Source organism: Stegodyphus dumicola, chromosome 5 (assembly GCF_044657685.1).
Source record: "Stegodyphus dumicola isolate Sdum_Otavi_A_Nest chromosome 5, ASM4465768v1".
NCBI lineage: Eukaryota > Metazoa > Arthropoda > Arachnida > Araneae > Eresidae > Stegodyphus > Stegodyphus dumicola.
The window spans coordinates 201,483,775-201,498,430 of NC_140772.1; the positions used below are offsets into that span (position 1 = coordinate 201,483,775).

The 14,656-nt window shown below is 30.2% G+C and overlaps 1 protein-coding gene across 7 annotated transcripts in view; it reads left to right on the forward strand.

Moving 5' to 3' along the window:
- LOC118189810 (cell adhesion molecule Dscam1-like) overlaps positions 1–14,656 on the forward strand; it is a 451,139-nt gene that overhangs the window by 372,141 nt on the left and 64,342 nt on the right. For all 7 annotated transcript variants that reach the window (XR_015041386.1, XM_085817549.1, XM_085817551.1 and 4 more), the window contains 5 exons: positions 2,058–2,243; positions 5,327–5,623; positions 5,757–5,936; positions 6,744–6,995; positions 11,885–12,033. Coding sequence is in view for 6 of the 7 variants with exons in the window: in XM_085817549.1 (XP_085673675.1) it covers positions 2,058–2,243; positions 5,327–5,623; positions 5,757–5,936; positions 6,744–6,995; positions 11,885–12,033 (1,064 nt within the window). In the remaining variant the exon portion in view is untranslated. The remainder of the gene's footprint in view (positions 1–2,057; positions 2,244–5,326; positions 5,624–5,756; positions 5,937–6,743; positions 6,996–11,884; positions 12,034–14,656) is intronic.

A 14,656-nucleotide genomic window follows, 5' to 3' on the forward strand; every position in this document is an offset into this window, starting at 1 on the left:
TTTTTGACTTCATTGACATTTGACCTTGTTAGCACTCCTTTAACAGATATTATGTGTTTATGTTGATATATATTATTAATGGAAAAGTGTTTAATATATTAAATACATTAACATGAAAGCAAAATTAAACTGGCAAAAATTGTTAGAAATGAATAAATATGTTGTTCCCGTCCCCTCGCAATATTTCTGTTTTAAAATTTGGTAGGATCTTATGATCAGATGTTTTTGATAAAAGATGTGAAGGAATTTAATTATCATGCTGTATAGAAATATTATGCTATTTAAATTGTAAATAAACCATGATGGTAATTACTGTCTATATATACTCTATAACAGATGCATCTAGCTGAGTGATTTAGGTGAGTCTGTATCCACAACATTGGTCATAGATATAGCAGAAAAACAAATAAGTAATAATGTGTGATTAAATTTTCCAGTACTTACATATCATCTCGTCATCAAAACTGTCACTGAGCAGTGTGATTTAGAGCGAGTTATAGATGAGCATTATAGCATCACACTAACAACATCAGGGCTTTTGTTTAATGTAACTCCAGTTGATTCTGAAAACTGATCCCCCCTCTTTTTTTTTTTAAATGAAAAAGGATATAAATTAGGTGTCATTGGTGTATTTTTTCCTTGCATTTTGGAAAAAATATTAATACTGGGGACTTGCCTTCTATAGAACAACAAGCGGAGGGTTATTTTTAAACTTATGGGATTCTCCATTAAAAAAAGTGTGTATGGACACGGAATGGTCAGGTGACAGGTGAGAGAGGGTCTGGACACTCAAGTGGCTTGCAAGGACTATTTAGGTATCGCTGAGGATCCGCAAGTGTATAGTGCAGGATTGCTTTAGTGCCTCAGAAGCATAATAGAAGCGAAGCACAAAAATGAAATAGGTTCATATCCTGGTTGCTTATTAAATCTTTCAGGTTTTCATTAAATCTTCATTAGTTCCTTCGGGACTCTGTAGGCATGATTGGTGCAACTTTGGCAGAATCTTCACCAACTTTCTCAATCGAATGGATAATGCTTCTTTTTCTTCCTATACCACAGTCAAATATTGTATTTAATTAGGTAGCATGCCTTTCATTCAAATCAGAAACAAATTAATTCTAATCAGTACCATGCTCTCATTCAAATATTCACTTCCAGTTTTATTTCTTGAAATTTTTGTTTAAGGGAGTATTTTATATTTGAGGGGATTTTATTTTTGAGAAAATATGGTAAATATTCTTGATGCTAAAGCATCAAATTTCTTTTCCTTCTAGGTATTTATGATTTTTTGACATTCAAACAAATAAGCAATAAAATTACTTTCTGGCAAAGAACAGAAGTAAAAGAGAAAATGTTTTTTCAAAGATCATAAAAATAATGAGCATTTTAATGTAGTTTTGCTGTTAATTGTTCACCATAAAATTTTTTATTGTTTATTGTTTTATAATTAAAACATGCACACAACTAGTTTCCGTCAACAACAAGATTTACAATATTTCATATAATAAATTAGTACATGGAATATTGTAAATTAGCATAAAAACATTAAAAACCACCAAATAAACTTGCTGCTACTAACATTAAATATAATGTTAATATTAAAACCTAAAAACTCTTCCTTCTTGCTTAAAGTGAAGACAAACATGAATATATAGTAATAATATTAAGTGTGCTAAATAATGGATTTAAAATAAAACCTTAATAAAATTAAATTAATATGCTATATTTATAGTTATTATTTTTATTTATTTATCTATTTTGTATATCTATGATCATGTTTGTAGGATCTTCTGCTGTTATTCATATTAAAATATCTTTACTGGATTCAAATTTCTTAAAATTAGTATTGCCCTTTCCTTAAAAGTAACTTTCTGAATATATTTATCTCCTTTAAATTCTCAAATAAAATAGCATTTTATTAATTATTTTTCCATATGGCTCTTAAACTTGCATATGCCATATTTGTGCAGTTACTTCTTCATAGCAGCATTTTGTAACATTAAATTTACTTTTGAGCTTTACATATGAATATTAATGTATAATTTATGTTTTTTTAGGGCATGAATTACATTTTAAACCAGAAGGGGGAGAATGGCAGCAGCGACGACTTCTTAGCAAAAATCATACTTATAAATTAGAGGGCTTGGAATGTGGAGTCAAATATCAGCTTTATGTAGTTCCTTTAACAAGTGAGGGAAAAGGAGAGAGGAGCAACCCCATATCATTTAAAACTCAAGGTTCTGGTAAGTATTTTTGCCAAAAATCAAAATATGTCATCTGTAATAAATTTGGTAGTATTTTGTCATATTTCTTATCAAGCTGAGAAATCTCTAATAATACCTAATATTCTGTGTGAGTTATTGTATTTAATTAGGTGGCATGCCTTTCATTCAAATCAGAAACAAATTAATTATAATCAGTAGCTGTGTTTGAATTACTAATTAACTACTTAAGTGAAATTAAAATAATGTCTGTTTCCATAAAAGCATAAGCATTATATATTACTATTTATTAAAACTCATTTGGGGCCACTTCTGATTTCTTTTAAATTTTTATATGTGGAAACCACAGAAACTAAAAAGAATTAGGTAAAAATTTTTAAATAATTACTTGATATTCAAGAGATTTTGACTTCATATGGAGAAAATATAATATTTACTTTAACTAAATTCGGCAGATAAACAATTAAATTAGAATGTAACAAAATAATTACACAGCAAAATACTAAAGAAACATATGCAAATTTCTAAGCAGATTCGAAATGATGTATAAATGGAAGACAAATATACACCTTTAAAATGGGGGGGGAAGAAGAGGTTGCAATACAAACAAGTATTTGCTCTAATATATACATATATATTTAGGTTATTTTATCAGTTAAATATTCAAAAAGTTTCGTGTACATTTTCAATTTTCTGTTTTGACGAAACGCGATATGGAATTAGCTGGATTTGAAAACCATTATGTATTTTCCCTGAAGAGTCAATAATGAGATTCGAATTGGGCTAATTTACCATTTACCACTTTTTTGGCTATTTTTGTATTTTTGCTTATGTCTTATATAACAACTGTATTTTTATTCAAATGTTTAAAGCTTGTCTTAACTTTAATCAACATATTACTTCCAATTTGATTTGGGTTTTAAATACACTTTTTATTTGTAAGTATTCTAGTGATAATTTCGTTTATTTTGTATTTACACTTTTCTTTGCACGTTATTTTAACCGCTTCGCTTACAAATTTTTTTGAAAAAAATTTCAAAAAATCATCACATTTTTTAATTTTATTATTAAATACAACAAAACGAAACAAATCAAAATATGTAGGTTTTAAGTTGAATTTTTAATTTTTTGAAGGTGTAAAAGCATTTATTTTTAATATTAGTTTACTATCCCGAGTTATCTTGGGCAAACGAAAAAAAGTTAAATATTAATCTTTGTATGATAGTTTTTGAAACAAGGGACAACATAGAGTGATACCTGATGTTCTACACTGGTATCTGGTCTCTTTTCTTACTGGCTTACCGCTGGAATCTCTTTCACGGGAGCACAAAGTACACTGTCTCGTTGGATTTGATTTTTTCCCCCCCCACCTTTTCATAATCACTATCTGAAAAATCACCGCTTTCGCTATCTTCCATCATTGCCATTATTTTATTTTTTTCCAACGCATGCATCCGTCTTTATACATCACTAATCCACAAGCCAACGTATACTATGCAATAGGGAAACACGTGACCAGTCCCTCCAAAAGAACCGCGCAACCAACAAAATTTGGCAAACTGCCAATCAAAGCTAAATATTTCCTTTCATTTCCTCCAGACCGAGTAAAACCGTGATAAAAGAAATCATACTAACAAATTCTGCTTCTCCCGAGTTTTCTCGGGATAATAACTAACTGCAATATATACAAACCCGAGATAACTCGGGATAATCAGGCAAGCGGTTAACTTATGTTAAAAATTTTTTCACTGGAACCACAGTATTGCAGAGACTTTTAAGTGGAAGCATTAAGAATTTTCTTTTTACCTTGTTTTCTAATTTTTGCAGCTCAATGCACAAAATTCTTGACCACAAAGGTCTTTTTTACTTTGTTCTCCTTTCTTAAATTATATATATATATATATATATATATATATAAAGAAATTTTGTGCTATTATGAATTCCAAATTCCAGGTATGTAAGGAATTAATTATATATGTATATTTAAGAGTTTAACAGTTACCCACTTGGCTTGAAAAATTGTGAAAAGTCAAGAAAATATAAACTTTTTTCAATAATTGAGGCATCTTTCAGAAATGAAATGTCAGGGAAGTTAAAATTGCAGATACATTTCTTCAAATAATGAAAAGTTCATCTCTTTTAAATATTAGACAATTTAAAAAAATGCCTCTGCAGGGGAAAAAAGGTTGGATTACTATAATGTTTATTTTTCTTGCCGAAAGTGTTTTACCCACTTTATAACAGATGCAATTTTATCATCCTGTAGTTTTTCTCCTCTTCATCTATGAGATGTTTGCTTGTGTCTTTAGAAATGTTGCTGTTTTATAACCTTTTTTTTTTTTTTTTTTTTTTTTTTTTTTTTAAGTGTAATTGTCCTTCAGAAATAAGTAATGTAGTTAAGAAGCCATAACACTTTTTTTGTGCAATATAAAGAATAATTTTATTAGCTGGTCCCCCCCTTCAATTCAGCAAAATTTTTGGCTCCTTAGTTTTATCTTGAAACTTTATGGAAGCAACATTAATCATGATTAATATAGAATAAACAGTTGTAGAATGAAGAGTTCTTCACAGAGTTTTCATTTCTTTTTTGAAACCCTACCTATCTTTTTTGAGTGGCTAGATGTATTCTCTGCATATATTTAATTTATTTTCTTCTCAATAACAAGAAAGCTAAATTACATTTTTATATTGTTTTTTGTTATTGCATTGCATTTTAACCATACTTGATATAATAATGCTTGGTAAAGAAGAAGTTGTGTGCAGTCATATAAAGTTAGGCATATTAATGAAATCGAATTTCAATGAAAATTTTGAATATATATAGCTGGATTTAAAGACAAGACTAAATATATATATATATATAGAGAGAGCCTTATCTTTAAATCCAGTTGCATGACAGTTATATTTATTTGATTATTGTTAAGAATAAAAGTTAAAAGAAAAAGATGGAAAGTGTAAAAGTTGGTTTATAAAACTGAAATAAAATATTGAGCTTGAAATGTGGTTTGCCTGCATAAGGCATTTAATAAATATATCATACATTTAGTTGACATACACAGATTGTGGTTTATTTAAGATCATTCAATCAATATTTATTTTTGCAGCTCCTGTAGCACCAAAGCAAGAGGATATGATTTTTGCAAATTCAACTCACCTTGTCTTGCATTTGTCAGCTTGGCAAGGTGGTGGCTGCCCCATTACACGTATGAGTATTGAATATCGACCTCATAGCCATAGTCGATGGACTGTACTGACAGATCATGCAAACCCAGAACAACAACATCAACTTGTAGTACCAGATTTAGCTGCTGAAACTTGGTATGTCGTGAAAGTTATTGCCTATAATGGAGCTGGATCAACCACTGCAGAATATGATGCTATTACTCTTACTAGTACTAATGGTATGACTGTATTTAATTTGTGTGAATGATAATTCTAACAAACTCTAATTAAAATTTATACAAAGTTAATATATTATTTTTCATACTGCATTTAGTTTAAACAGGATATTTTATTTTTTCTCTGCCAACTTAGCTTTTCCTGTCCCAGATCATGGAACTCAAGGCCACATGCCATCTGCAACTTCATTTTTTGAGGACACTACTACTCTTGTTTCAATGGCTTCATCTGGTGTAGTTCTTATTGCAGGCATTGTTGCTGTGGTATGTTTGGTTATGTACAAAAGAAGACGAAATACTGGTCATCATTACAGAGGTACTTTTACATCTCATTGAAGTAGCAATGTTAATTAAATATAGTTTTATATTAGGCATGGGTAAAACAAGTATAAAACTTCAAATTTATTCATATACTTATTAATGTGAGACAAAATTAAATTTGTTTATTTAAAAAAAAAGTCTGCCAATGTCAATAAAATTGTAAAAAGTCAAGGAAATATAATTTTTTTTTTCAATAACTGAAGCTTCTTTTAGAAATGAAATGTCAGGGAATTTTAAAATTGCAGATAATTTTTTTTCAGATAGTAATAAGTCATATTTTAAATAGTAGTTTAAAAAAGGAATTGCCTCTGCAGGGGAAAAAAAGAGATGAATTACTGTAACCTTTATTTTTCTTGCAGAAAGTATTTTCCCACTTTATAACTGATACAGTTTTATTATCCTGTAGTTTTCCCCCCTCCATCTATCAAATGTTTACTTATCTGAAGTGTAATTGTTCTTCAGAAATAAATAATGCAATTAGGAAGCCATAACACTTTGGTTGTACAATATAAAGAATAATTTTATTAGCTGATTTTTTTCCCCCAATTCAGTATAATTTTTGGCTCCGTAGTTTTATTTTGAAACTTTATGGAGTTTATTAACATGTTCATGATTAATGTTAAATGTATGATGATTTTTTGTAAATAATAATACTAATTATAAATTAATAAAATGTATAATAAAATATTAGGCAGTAATACTATAGTAGTTTTATTAGTGGTATTATTCTTCAGTCATTATCAGTTTGTAGATTAAAACTCTGCAAGCATATTTTAATATTTTTTATAATTGTACTTTTCAGAAGCAGCTTCAAGAGCTGATGTTGCTACAACAACAGCTCTAATGGCACACATGGATAAAAAAACTGGACGGTCAGAATCCAGTCGACATGGTCATGGGCATAGTCATAGTCATAGCTCACACAACCAACAAAGCCATAATAACCGAGATCTCCCGTCCTATTTCTCTTCCCCTGTTCGAAAAGTGGCACCCACCAATAATGCTCCTCAATCACGTCAAAATAGTCAACAAGCTGGACCTTCTACAAGTCATTGTGAGTACTATCACTTTGTCATGCATTTCTAAATCTCTATAATTTTGTTTCCCTTAACTCAAACAACAAATAAAGTATTTACTAACTGATTAAAATTTGGTAAACATTTCTAATATTCGCAAACTGTAAGACCACTTCTCCCTTTCAACACAGGAAGTAAAGGACAGGGAAAGTTTAAAATATTTCCCTCTACTTTAGTTTCCTTTACCAATGTTAATTGGCTGTTTAGTGAAATAACCAAAGATCAAAAATTAAAAGATTAACTAATTTCTCTGAATGTGAGAGCTTTTCATTTAAAGAAATGAAAATTCAGTCACAGAACTGAGCAAAAATTTTTTAATATTCTTTGTGTAAAAGAAAAATTTATATAAAAAATAATTTATTGCTTATTTTTGGAATGAATAACAAACACATTTCAATCACTTCTGGTATGACCTGTATGAGACTTACATCATTTTCTTGAAGTGCTTTATCGATCCTAATTACAGAACCTTTTCTTACTTATTAGCCATCTTAATTATGATATCAGAATTCTAAATTTATTTTTTACTGTTATACAGCAATTATAAATATATTATTTTTACTTCATAGTTATAGAATCTGACTCTTTTTTTCATTCATGAGTTTTTTTCTCACGTTTTCTTTCTTCAAGTAAATCAAGATTTCTTATTTATAATGCCATTATTAAGTATCAAATTTCCAGCTTCTTATGTTTTTGTATCTTATGTTGTGTGCAATAGTATCAAATTACGTTTGCATTTTTCATATTTTTGGTATGTTATGTGTGGGATTTCATGGCTATCTACAAACCCAGGAAAAATCAACAACTCATTGCTAACTTTAGGAACTGAGGAAAAATACTAGTGGTATGGCTATCTTTATGACCTATGAGTACTGTTCTGTTCATAAATAATAGTAAAACGAAGCATTTTATAAGGTACGAGAAAGAAATTATATGAAAGTGAAATTCTGTAATGCTGACATTTATTTTTTTGTAACTTCTTATTCAGCTAAATGCTAGCTAAATATAAAGCATGCAAATCCACATAAACTCAAGCATGTGTATGGCATTCAAATATGAAGGCTGATTGCTGCTGCGTGTTTACTCCAAAAACATAATTATTCTACCAAATGTTGAAATTAGATATGCAAATTTATTAAAGTATTGTATGTTTTATATACAATATGCTTTTAAGAATTTGTACTAGGGCTGTGGAGTCGGAGTCATAAAGTCGGAATCGGAGTCGGGCAGATTTTGGGGTAAAAGAAGTCAGAGCTGGAGTCTTTAAAAACAGGTCGACTCCGACTCCAGTTTTTGTTGGACAGTTTGAATTTGAAATTAAATTAAAAGAAATTGAAAGAAATTAATGACAAGCCGAGTTATTATTTTTATTTATGGACTGTATACATTAATAAATAATTAATTTATATTTTATTGACTTATTAATAAATAAATATAAGGGAGGAGGATGGATGCGATATTTGCTATTAGTGATTAAACTGATTCATTTAGTTACTTCGTTTAGTTATAAATCTTGCTGGTAAATTTAGGTAAGCAGCAACAGGAGGAAAAACTCCCAAAATTGATACCATTCTTAGGAGGTGAGCAGGAAAAGGAGCAAATTATTGATCAAGCAATGCGATAAGAAAGTACATATTTGATGATAAAGAGGTTTTTAGAATTAAGGTTCACTAACAGAAAGGCTGTGGAATGATCTTGCAGAATTGGAAACTTTTCTTTCTACACCATATATAGCCATAAAAAAGCTGCAATCTGAAGAATTGACAGGAGGCGAGAATGGAAGAATCTGATGTTTGTTCTTTCTGAAATGGAGGGTTTATTGCAGAAGGAATTATTTCTTCAATGAAGAAAAGAGAAACTAGTTTGCTAGACAATGAGGTCTTGCTGGTTGTAATATATGTAGATCCAAAAAAATGAACTTTCTTGGATAATGAACAAATTAAAAAGGCAAAGAAAGCCGTCTGTGAACTTTCCTTAAAAATGAAATTATTCTCAGAACAATTGGAGAATTCGAATCAGGGCAGTCAAACTGCAGATATTGCAATTGAGTCTCTATCATCCTCTTCCATTGATGAATTAGATTTTGAGAAATATTTTTGGATAATATTGAAAAGGCTAAGGCAAAGCAAATTAAAATAAAGAACCAAGAGTCTTTAGATATAAAAATGAAAAAATACTGAAAAGATTTCTACACAGTCTTTGAAGAAATAGAAATATGATTGTGCTTGCACGACACCTCTTTTAGAACTTATAAAAATCTACCCTGAAAAGTAGCCCTAACAATAACAGCTCTTATTTCTACTCAAGTTAAAGTGGTAAGACTCTTTTCAGCTCTGAAGTTTATCAAATCGATCTATGGGCCACCAACAAAGAAAATCTTGCCGAAGCTATACTGTTTCTTAGAAATAACTAATGCCAGTTTTCCCATTTCATAATAAATGCTAATTAATATAAATAATTTGCTATGCCATCAATTTTTTTCTGTAGCATCTATTACTTCTTTATACAGTCAAAAGTCATTAATCCGGACTTGTCAGGACTTTGGCGATTCCGGATTATCAATTTTTCCGGATTATAGATCATCCGTTTAAATCTGGTAAGATGGCATGCAGAAATTATAAAATTAAAAATATGAAACCGTAATTTATGAAATAAAGAACAATTATGATCTAAAGGGTATCAAAATTTACAAAAAAAAAAAAAAAGCTTAATATTTATTTGTTTACTTTATTAAACATTTCTTTCAATGTAAGTTGTTTAAGTTGCTTCGTTTTATGTAATAATACTTTCTCTTTAATTCTATAAACAGACATAATTTCTTATTCACTTACAAAGTTCAGCTGTTCAAGTCCCGTAATTGCTGTGCCGAGAATACCGACTACCTTGCCAATCGAAATTTTTTCGTTTTCACTAACCTCTCTGTCACCTTCTTCATGTCTTTATCCATTTTTTGCAGCAATTCCACTTTTTGTTTGATGGACATCGAAACATACTTTCGTTTTGTAGATCCTTTGGGAGCTCTATCATCGGAAATTCTATTTGACATAATCGAAAGTTCAAGTTTACTTTTATAAAATTGCTCTTACAGTCTGCAAAAAATAATAAGCCGGATCCACTTCGAAGATTAAGGAACAACACAATCATCAACATTAACTGAAATAGATAATTAGAGCTTATACCGTCCATTATACATTAAACGTGCATGCGAAAACGTATTCTGCGCTTGCGCACACGCGTATGCGCCATCGTAAAGGTCTTACGTGCACGCATAAACACCTATGCGCATGTTTCAACGCGCCGCATGCACAGAAAGTTTTTAGCTTTGAGGTCCGGATTATAGATCATTCCAGATTATGGGTGTTCGAATTAACGACTTTTGACTGTATTAAAAAAATAAGCTGTAACCCATGTGTATATGTTTACATATATATATTTATGAGGGAGTCAGAGTCTTTAAAATTCCAGGAGTCAGAGTCGTTCATTTTCCCTATCGACTCCACAGCCCTGATTTGTACCCACGAAACATAATAGTTGTCATCATTTCTAAAAGTCTTAAATTTACTTTCATTCTTAAATTAGCATGGGTTTAGAAATTTTTATTTGATAGTACTTTGAATTTTAATAAATACCGATTTCTTGATTTTACAGACTTTACTTTTGAAAGTCATGCTTGAAGCTATAAGTTGAGCATAATCAGTCTTTTGAAAAGCTTTGTACTCAGATCCATCTTAGACATGTCTTTATTACTGATAATAACCATATCAATGTCTGTGCATTTTGAGATTAATTTATATGATGAATTATTTAGATCTTAACCCTATCAATCAAAATTTGTTTACACGCACTGCTTGGTTATCAGTCTAGGTCTGTTAAACTATGCACACAACTAAGTCATAGCTCACATTCTTGCAATTTCAAATAAAGAATTTGATTTTTTTCAGCAACCATGGGGTTAATTTCTGGATTTGGCTAATCCTCTTCATTCTAAATTTAATTTTGCGCCATGAGTTCAGGAATTAGAATTACAAATTCTGTTCTTTTCAAGTGTTAACAGTTTTATGACTGTGCTTTATGCACATACTAGAAAAATGTTTGTGTCTCAAGCTAATTAATAAATAAAATTTCTTTTATTCAGTGTATTAATAAATTCTGTATATTATTATTGATTATTCTAAAAATATAACTAAAATTATGCTTGTTAAACAGTTTACTACAGATATCTCTAAGGTATACTTTCAGTTTTATGAATAAAGAATAATTTGTTAGTATGTAAAGAAATTTTAAATTTTTATTCCTTATTTTAATTTTCTGTGTAACAGAAAATACATTTCAGTAATTTAACCTCTTTGTACTTTAACCATGCTTTATTTTCTGCAAGTATAAATCTTAAGATACTGCTTTAAAAAACTCTAAAATTCTATCTCCATTCTAAACATTTCAGATACTTTACAAGTGATTTAGAGCATAATATAATTGAGAATTCAAAATTAGTCTCAACCAGCTACCTATCTACTTTAAATCTTAATATCTTTAAGTCATAATCTTTAAGTCATAATTAGGAATGTAGAAAAGTTTTTAAAATTAATTGTTTTTTATTAGTGACTTTATCCTTTATAATTAGGGCTGATCTAAAAATCATTGCTTTCTGACATTGAAATTTCAGTTGCTCTTCAATTGTTGGCATTTTTAATAAAATGAAAGGGGACTAAAGGCATCTTGTTTTAATTTTAGAAATTAAATTCCGAATTGTGTAGTATGTTCATAACTTATTTAGCGAATGCTTTTGTATATAGAATTAAAGTGAAAGAAAATTAAATTCAAATCATTATGGATATATTTAAAGAACAGAAAATCATGCTGTGTGTAGCCTCTCATTCTGTTCCAGAGTATGAGGATGAAATAGCTCCCTATGCAACATTTCAACTTCCTGGACCCCCTGCTGAAGAAGAGAATGGAGAAACAGAAGAATTTAAAACTTTTAGTGTTCATCATGGAGAGCCCCCTTATTTAACTAAGGTAGAATATTAAAAATATTTTATATCGTAATAAGCAATTAAATAGTAATTAGTAAAAATATTTTGAATTAAGTATTTTATTTATTTAATGGAGAGATTAATTTATTAAATTCTGTGTTTTTTAATTTCTGTAGAACAAGTAATGAAAAATCAAAAATATAGTTAAATTCTGAGGCAATTTTGAAACCTACAGAGCTGTAGTAGCTATAGTAGAGCTATAGTTGCTTATGTAGTTCTTTCCATGTAACACTGTTATTCAGAAGTAAAATATTTTTAATAGATTATCTTAATAGATTATTATTAAGCACAGATTTGAGACTGTCAGATTTTCTTATTTTCAAATTGTTTTTAAGTCATAATTAGGAAGATAAAATTTTAATAAATAAAATTTTCATGTTCATGAACAGGAAACCAATTTTTGTAAAATTATGCCTTTTTGCAAAGTGGATTTTATTCAACAAGCAACAAGAGTTCCCTGGCATAAAAACACTTGGGTACACAGCATTGTTATGAAATCCAGCTTATATCACAAAAAATGCTATCTTAAACAACAAGCTGTGATACCCATGTGAAGGTCTTTATCTTGGTGAATAGTCATCAACTTTCATAAAATTTTTGGCATCATTATGAAATTGTCAGAGTGTTGGGGCATGAAACTTCTCTGCTTTTTATGCCTTGGAGTAAAGAATTAAATACAACAGTTATGAATTTCTGATGAATTAACAGTGATGGGGTTAAGATGATGAGCATTTAGCTTTAGTTTACACTTCTTCCTTTTTTTGTTGGGGGGATACCTTTAAATATTATTCTTCTAATAAGTTTATTTCTTTTTTCTGCATGAATCCTGCAATTATGATTATTATTTTATCTGTTTTTAAAGGATCCATAACAGGTGAGCAGGTGATGCTATGCGCATTGGCTCCTGCTGAAAATACCCGATTTCCCAATAGCCCTGTTGTTCGCTGTTCACAAATACATGAAATTTAATTTCAGACTTTATATTCTTTCAGAATTGTTTTAAGAAAGTATATGTTTCACAAGAATTTTTAGGTACATTTATAAGCATATTTAGAGCAATTTATTCTGAGGGTCTCCTTTTATGTAGAGCCTGTCCATCTTGTAGGTATAATGAAAGAAACAGATACTGCAGGTTATGTGTCACAATTTATGTATGCATGGCAGTATCATTTGCTGCTATTTGTGTGAAGCACAAAGCAGTGTTGCACACTTGTATATCTGTACAGTAAACAAACATGGACTTCACAACAATGTTTATTATTATTTGTCAAACTGGAGTCCATAATTCCAATGCAATGTGCATTTTGTAAGCACAACCTGTCCATCTTGTAGGTATAATGAAAGAAACAGATACTGCAGGTTATGTGTCACAATTTATGTATGCATGGCAGTATCATTTGCTGCCATTTGTGTGAAGCACAAAGCAGTGTTGCACACTTGTATATCTGTACAGTAAACAAACATGGACTTCACAACAATGTTTATTATTATTTGTCAAACTGGAGTCCATAATTCCAATGCAATGTGCATTTTGTAAGCACAACCTGGGACATCATGACAAGGTACCAATGTGCATGAACACTGTAAAATTGGACAACAATTTTTAGGACAAATTGGAGGTAATGTGTCCATGTGTGAAAAGCATTCAAAGAGGAAATTCCAAGGACAAGATGAGAGAATTTGCACAACTTTCTAAAAAAGTTCAAGGAAATTCGTTAGGAAAACAAGTAACAAACTCATGATTCCATGTGTCACTGTACATGATGTCATGCACAAACATTTGCAAACATCTACATCTGCAAGATTCATATACTTCAGCATAATCAACTAACATTAACTAACAAACTAACTAACATCAACATCAACTAACAAATAGAAGCGATAATCATATTTCTAAAGCCATGTTACTGAAAATGGAAAACTGCTGCAAACTGCAAAGAATTTCTGCTGAATGTTTCTGAGATGAAGCTACATTTCATATTAAGGAAAAGTAGAGGAACCACAGTTGTTGGATCTTCATAGTGAACAACCACATGTGGTTCATATAACTAAACATGACTCAGCAAAAGTGAATGTGTTGTATGGCATTATGAAAGGCAGGATCATAGACCATTTCTTCTTTACTGAACAGACAGTGTCCTCAGCTAATTATATCAACCTGCAGGAACTGTTTTTGATGTCTTGGCTCCCTCCATTTTTCAGCAGGATGGGGGCCTTGTCACATTTTGAAAACCAAGTATGTGACATTTGAACATACAGTTTTGTGAACAAGCGGATTCAACAGGGTTCAGTATATTTTGCCTGGCCTTCATGTCACCTGGTCTTTCCACACTAAATTTCCTTTGAGGTGTCTCAAGTATTGCATGTCTTTGCTAAATCTGGATGATCTGAATACCAGAATTCATAAGGGAATAAATTGTATCAAAGAACCTTGTGTATTGCATGCATTTGCTAAACATACGTAGGTAAGTTGAAAAATAAGTTTTCCCTGTCAACTGTGGTCAGAGTTGTGTATGAAAGTCAAAAAATAGAATGAGACATTAAAGATATGACATACCTTTATTTTTCCACATAGGTACCAAGTACATTGAGACATTTGTCATATC